The sequence below is a fragment of the Pristis pectinata genome, chromosome 17 (genome assembly GCF_009764475.1).
Source record: "Pristis pectinata isolate sPriPec2 chromosome 17, sPriPec2.1.pri, whole genome shotgun sequence".
NCBI classification, from domain to species: Eukaryota; Metazoa; Chordata; class Chondrichthyes; order Rhinopristiformes; family Pristidae; genus Pristis; species Pristis pectinata.
In genome coordinates, this window is record NC_067421.1 from 30,573,612 (window position 1) to 30,581,273 (window position 7,662).

At 40.4% G+C, this 7,662-nt stretch overlaps 1 protein-coding gene across 1 annotated transcript; it reads right to left on the bottom strand.

The window, feature by feature from the left end:
• Positions 1 to 6,069: 6,069 nt before the first annotated feature.
• LOC127579190 (testis-expressed protein 26-like) lies at positions 6,070 to 6,852 on the bottom strand. Its single transcript, XM_052031798.1, has one exon. It carries the CDS (start codon positions 6,850 to 6,852, stop codon positions 6,070 to 6,072), a length of 783 nt encoding a protein of 260 aa, XP_051887758.1.
• Positions 6,853 to 7,662: the final 810 nt, after the last annotated feature.

Below are 7,662 nucleotides of genomic sequence, written 5' to 3' on the forward strand. Positions count from 1 at the left end.
CAGTTTTGGGTGAAGAGTTTTTCTAATTTATCATAATTCATTCCTTTTACAGTCTTGTCGGTATTATTGGTCTTACTTGATCAATCAACGAGATTCCAACCACATATCTATTCCTTCCATCGGAGTATTTATTTCCACCTCTGTAATTCACCAAGTGTCCGCTCCCGCCTCTGTTCATCTGCTACCGAAACCTTCACCCTGGCTTCATTGTCTTCTTGGCCAAGCTACTCCACTGTTGATTGTCCATCTTCCCCCTTTATAAACCTGAACTCAACCAAAACTCTGCTATGTACATCTTAACTTGCATTATGCCCTGTTCACCCATCATTCTTCAAGATGGTGGTTACATTGGTTTCCAGTCCATAAATAAGGCAAAATGCAATTTTAAAATTCTCATTCTGGTCTGTAAATTCATTTATGGCCTCAATCTGTCTTTGCATTTTCCTCCAGCCTCAGAACCCTCCGAATCTTATGTACTTTTCCAAATCTTGCTTCTTGTGTATCCTCCGTTTCAAATGCTCATCCATGCCTTAAGCTATTTCGTCCCCAAGATCTGGAATTTCCTCCTTACCTACTCTCTACTTCTCCCTCCTCTGCAAAGAATCTCCTTTAAATCTACCTCTTTCGGTAAGTTTTTGATCATCTTGTCTTGATTACGTGCATCAGTGTCAATGTTTGTCTCATAACACTCCTGTGAATAGCCCTCAAACACTTACAAGCTCCTTGTTATTGCTGGTTGTCTTTGCAGACTTTGGTGTCAAAAAACTATTGCTAGATGTTTGTTGATCAAATGGAAAACACTGGATCTTCATTGTGGCTGTGGAATACAGCATTCTTGGGCCATTAGATATACCAACATAAAACATGAGATTAACAAGGTGCTTGCTGTCAGTTGGAAATATCACTTACTGTTGTCCCCTGAGTCACATCTGCCACACCTGATTCAATAAAATAATTCATCAGATACACAATGCCCGATAATTAATTTTATTGACTCCAATTGGCAATGAGGCATACAGGAGTGAGGTAGATCAGCCGGTAGAGTGGTGTCCAACCAACAACCTTGCACTTGATGTTAGCAAGACCAAGAAATCCATTGTGGACTTCAGGAAGGGGAAGTCAGGAGAACCTACACCAGTCCTAATTGAGGGGTCAGCAGTGGAAAGGGTGAGCAGATTCAAGTTCCTGGGGATCAACATCTCAGATGATCTATCCTGGGCCCAATACATTGATGCAATTACAAAGAAGGTACGTCAGCGGCTCTACTTCATTAGGAGTTTGAGGAGATTTGATATGTCACCAAAGACTCTTGCAGATTTCTATAGATGTACAGTGGAAAGCATTCTGACTGGTTGCATCACAGCCTGGTATGGAAGCTCCAATGCACAGGATTGCAAGAGGCTGCAGAGTGTTGTCAGCTCCATCAAGGGCACAACCCTCCCAACTGTTGAGGACGTCTTCAAGAGGCGGCGCCTCAAGAAGGCAGCATCGACCACTAAGGACCCTCACCATCTGGGACACACTATCTTCTCATTACTAATATTGGGGAGGAAGTACAGGAGCCTAAAGACCCGCACTCAATGATTTTGGAATAGCGTCTACCCCTCCGCTATCAGATTTCTAAATGGTCCATGAACACTACCTCATTATTCCTTTTTTTCACTATTATTTTGTAATTTATGGTAATTTTTATATTTTTGTACCATACTGCTGATGGTAAACAATAAACTTCACGTCAATATAAGTCCGTGATAATAAACCTGATTCTAATTAGAACTAATTATCAGGCATTGCATATAATGGGCAGATGATCTGATATTGCCAATTAAGTCCTAAGGCTGTGAGTTTTAGAGAACTGTCACCACCAGATGAAAATTCTCACAAACAAAATCTATCTGTGCAGAGTTCAAATGAGGAATTAGGCACAATGAACCAAGCAGAATTAGAGGGGATCAGAACAGGATATGACTGAAGCAGGGACCAGGCACTCTATTAAAGTGGAATTAGACAGGTACTTGAAGAACTAAATTTGAAGGAATGTTATTTGATCAGGTAGCTCAAATAAAATAAGTCAAAAAGGTCTGTTCTTGAGCCAGCATTACAATAAATTCAATTATTTGCCTGCTGTTCTCCAGTACAATATTTTCAGTTCGTCTCTGCCACTGGGGTTTACTTCATAGGACCTTGTGCTAATTATGGTCATCTGTAGCTTCACTGGGGAAGAAATTGATTTACCATCAGAAACACACAAAATGGCTGTGGAGGTCTATGAGGAGATTACATTCTGCACTTGTTGAATGCTAAAGTTACAGGAACCAACAAACTGGTATTGGGGGCTGCCTAGGTTTTTACTTGAAAAAGTCATTAGGCTGGCTATAATTGTAAATGAGAATTATTGCCTCTTTCAGAACACCCACATTAAATTGGTCAGCAATGTGGAATTTGCCTCCTCAGTATCCAATAACATCTGGAGAATGATAAAGTATGGACAGCTTATCCAAATAGTGTAGCGGTGGCTACCGCGAAATAAAACAAGACGCTAGTCGGAGGATTGTCGAACAAGAAGTGGTTTATTTTCCCGCCTTGCGCGGGCCCTTTAAGGGAGACTGTTCCCGCCCAAAGCAACCGGCAATGACGTAAGTACTACGTCATCAAGACTTTCCCGCGCGCGGGTTCTCCCCGTCGCTCGGGAAAGACGAGGCCCGCCGCCATCTTGGGCCTCGTCGCTCCGACACCGTGCGACCCGACTGCCGAGCCGGTTCGCCCGACTAAATGGTGAGTCGCCACAATAGTTTAATTAAAGCCTAAGGCTATTGTTACAAGTAGATCAGGTTGGAGTCTGTAGTTAATGATTATGTATCCAAAAAGAGCCAATGTGCATATTTGACATCACTGAACTGTTATACAATAGAACAGTATAGCACGGAACAGGCCCTTCGGCCCACAATGTTGTGCTGACATAGCTATTCCCTCCTACCTACAGAATGCCCATATCCCTCCATTTTCCTCTCATTCATGTGCCCATCCAAGCCCCTCTTAAAAGCCCCCAATGAATTTGCCTCCACTACCCTATCAGGCAACACATTCCAGGCATCCACCACTCTCTCAGTAAAAAACGTACCCCTCACGTCTGTTCCGAACCCACCCCCTCTCACCATAAATGCATGCCCGAAGTCTGCTGAAGTGTTGCAAGGTCCAAAGCCAATGTTGCTCTGTAACTGACCGCTGTGGAATGTATTGAGAAGACACACCAATCGCTTTTCCCTCCCTGCCTGAACTGGGTGTTCAGCCTCTCCTATGCGTGGCTCCTTCTACTGATCGCACGCCCGTGGCTCACCAATTCAGAATGTATTAACGTGCAACCCCTCAGCTACCTTTGCTCAGAGACATTCACAATGCAGATCTCACTTCAGTCCTTTGGTCTTGTGTATAGCATGGCTTCTTTTCTCCCTCTCTCTCATAGATTACGTACAGAATATTGTGATTGCCCCTATCAAATATTACTGAGGTTGAATAGAGCTTAACTTAATCTTTTGTTAGGATTGATGATTAGACCAGCGCATATATTTCCCATCATTACTAAATTACTGTCACATCTGTTACTATTTAGTAGATTTTTTTTCTCAAATACTGCCACAAAGAAAAAAAATGTTTGTCCTGGAAACCGTACCAAGCTCTTTGAGAGGACTGCAAAGTATTTGCTGCTGTTTGAGAAATTTGATACTGACATTGGGATTTGATAACGTAAGCTCTTGAAAAAAAATCACAAAACACACCCCTCCGTCCCCTCTGCCCCAATGAACGCTCTTTAGTGAATATGGGTGTAATACTTGAAATATTTCTCATCTCAGCTGGTCAACAATAAATCTATGTTGTCTTCATTGACATAGTTTCAATGTTCCTCTAAATAAAAGGATTAATGGCTAGTTGTATTACATCACCACTGAAGTTCAAACATATTTTTCTCTTAGTTGGGCCATGTACAGATAAGTGAACAAGTCCCATCAGTTTGATGTAATTCTACAGTTGGGCTCCCAAGAAACCTTTATAGCATTTCTTTATCTTTCTGAGCATATTTGAGTTACTGGCCTCACTTGCTTTATGAAGATTGTGAATAGGAATTAGTCTCCAAATGCCTTCCAAATGTCAGAAAGAATGTTTAAGGTGGAAGGGCACCAAAATCACTATTTTCAACAAAATGTCTCCTTGCAAAAGACATGCAGGTCTTCCCCAGGTTACTAAATCCTGACCTATGTACAGCCCATACAAACGAACAAGCATTTGGGAGACTGGCAAGATAGATCTGCTGGCTGCTGTGGGTCTGCAGGCATCTTCTGTTGCCTGGGAACTTGGTTTGTGGCCACATTTCCAGGTTGCAAACAGTTCACAGCAGTGGAACCCTGCTGTAACCTGTATCAGGCATCTGCGGGCTTAATTGTCTGATAGTCCAGTCTTAGAACTTTATGAGAGGATATTTTTTAATATCACTTCTCTCAAACAACTGCATCTTTACTTTGCAATCTGTATCTTCAACTTGTGATCCTGATAAATAATATTCCATTGTAATATTACAACTGTTTTAAAACTCAGTTTGTGAGGTGACAGCATCACTGGTGGGATCAGCACTTATTGTCCATCTAGTCTTGTCCCCATGAGGAAATCTTTGAACTCTTTCTGATAAAGGTGGATTATTAGGCAGAATTTTAGAAAGCCAGAGACAATGATGGAAGGAGTCAAGTCAGGGTGGTGTGTGATTAGGAGGAGGTTTCTCCAGCTTCTGGAAAACCTGCTCCTGTCTTTGAATCACTGATTGGCTATTCTAACACCACTTGCATTCTTTCCCATTTCAGGAAGTTTTCTGGCATGTAGTGCCAGAGAGTCATAAAGCATAGCAGCAGGCACTTTGGTGGAACCTGCCCATCAAATACCCATCCATACTAATCCCATTTGCCAGCACTTGGTCGGTAGCCTTCTACGCCTTGGCAATGAAGATAAGAATCCAAACCAACTCCTTGCCGTTATGGCACAACAAGTTTGTCAATGACAATTTTCTGATGAAACCATATGGATCCAAGTTTAAATGGCATTTATTTAGTCTCCTAGATGCCCTTACAAAAAAATGTAACAATTCTCTACAGGAGCATGAATTCACAATTTATCCTCTCACCATAAAAGCATGTGCAATTATATATAACATGATTTCTGCTCCTGTTGATATGACAAAATCAATAACAGAGGTTTGATTTTGATAAAACCCTTGAAGCAGATAGCACGGATGCATTTGAGAGGAGCCTTTATGAAGGAAAGAGGAAGCAGAGGAATACAGATTAGCTGATTCAAATGGAAGAGGTTGTATGGACATGAACATGGCACAGCCCAAAAATAGAAAATGCTGGAAGCACTCAGACTCAGGTCAAGCAATGTCAGTGGGGAATGAAACAGAGCTGATGTTTCAGGCCAAAGACCTTTTATCAGAATGGAAAAGCGAGAAAAACAATCATGTCTTTTTTTTTACTAAGTTTTTCACATTGTTAGTCCTAATAAAGGGTCCTTAACCTGAAACATCAGTGCTGTTTCTCTTCCCAGTGATGCTGCTTGACCTCCTGAGTGCTTCCAGCACTTACTGATGTTTTGGATTTCCAACATCTTCATCTTTCTGCTAAGGCAGACACAGACCAGTTTTGGGCCAAAAAGCCTCCTCTGGGGCTGTAGGTTAAATGTATGAACAATAGTACAATTAATTTCTCATTCTCTTTGCTGAATAAGGTTGGAATGCATGAAAGATAGGAGGTATTCAATTTAGAGTATCTTAGTAGAGCAAGTAACTAGCTAAGGAAGCTTGGAATAAGATATGACTGTTAAGCAGAATCATTGAACTTGATAACAAACTGAATCTGATAACGTAGATATAAAACAACTTCTGGCAAAATAAATTGCAAACAATATTCTGCTTTAATGGCTTGTTACTGACCCAGCACCATGTTGTAAATTTCAGCCCTACAAGATTCAGTGCCTATATTTCTTGAATTTTTTTGTCAAGCAGGCAGTTATCTTGGGGATCTGTCTGAATTAACAGATCTTTGATTTCCTTGGCTGAGTTACACATTTTGCAGTCACACATTCCAAAAACCTTCTCAGTGCTTTTCTCTCATTTGGATCTGAATTTTGCAGTTCTCTATTTAGTGATTCAATATCCACAGACTTAAGGAATGAAGCAAGGCCATCATAGTCATTCCCATAATACTCTTGATAAGTGGTTGGGTTCTTCCTGTTCTCCTGATTTTTAATGTGAGCATATGTCATTGTTGGAACTATTCCTCTTGTTGGAATATTTCTTGTGGCATTGCTACCATGACGGGAAGTGTCAATCATGAAGTCCTTGATTAAGCAAGGTAAACGATATTGATCTCGGAATTCTGTCATGAGTGGATGAGGGATTTTTTTCCCTGGCTTATCTGTTCTGGGAAGAATAGTTTTTGGTATTTGCTGTTTATTCCCTGCTGAAAAGTTGTCCTGATATTCAGTGCTGAAATCCCCACCAAGTATTTCATGTATCTCTTTTTCAGTTGGGTGTCTATCCCAGTACATGATAGGAGTAGGCACCCTTTTGATCTCTTTTCGATTTATATGATGCACCATGAATATTTCATCAGGCTGGGGTATATTCCTTTTGTGTTCATACCAAGCTCCCTTGCGGAAAGATTCTAATTTCACACGGTTTGGAGAACCATAATCCTGCCTGTAGATTGATTCAAGTGGATTAAAAGGGGCTGTGATTACTGGACAATCTGGTTTCTCCTTCAGCCCAATCCTTCTTTGGCTTCCTCCATTATTTTTCTTAATATGTTGCATTGCCTTCATCAGAATGTTATGGAGCCTCCCTTTCTAACATTCTGCATTGATTCCAGAAGGCATCCTATTATTGTGAACTTTATCTCCCAGATCACTTGCTGTAGATTTGGAGAAGCTTCCCAGTAATGATTGTTGTCTTTTTAGGCAGCATTTTAAATATCTGGGTTGTGCAATGAACTAAATGATTGTGACATCACAACAATGGAGTTATGTCATGATAACACCAGAGGCACACGGTATCTACTGCTTTAATGATAACATATGTACATATGTTCTGAAAAACATTTAAGAGCTCAAATTGTTTTCTTTCATAATATTAGTAAAATAATTGAGCAATAGCTGTAATTTTACCCTGTGAGAGACTACCAATCTCAAAATATCCTCAACATTGATAAGTAGAGAGATCCATGTTATAAACTGTCAATCTGCAAAATATATTTTAGACTCACATCTACATATTTAAAATAAGATAGGCAAAAATATGATTTCTGGCTTAGATTTGAAATCAAAGAAACAAAAATTCCTACCTTTATTTCATTACTTTCTTGACCATAATTGTGCCAAAATCAAAGGCTATTTAACACACATATTCACATATATGCCTTGAAATTAGACTAATTTGCACCCTTTTTTCATGCACATTAGATTGCTTCAGCAATCATTTCCAGGCTAATTAGCAACTGTTGGGAAGATGGCCCAGGCACTCTTTGCCTTAGATGCTTTCCTCATATCAGGTGTATACCTTTTGCCATTAATGCACCTGTTCCTCATTTCCACCCTCAGCAACATAAATTGGGGGTTCTGGGTGAA

What these genes read in the sequence shown, in the direction of transcription:
- LOC127579190 (XM_052031798.1), bottom strand. Translation starts at nt 6,852, where the DNA reads ATGCAACATATTAAGAAAAATAATGGAGGAAGCCAAAGAAGGATTGGG.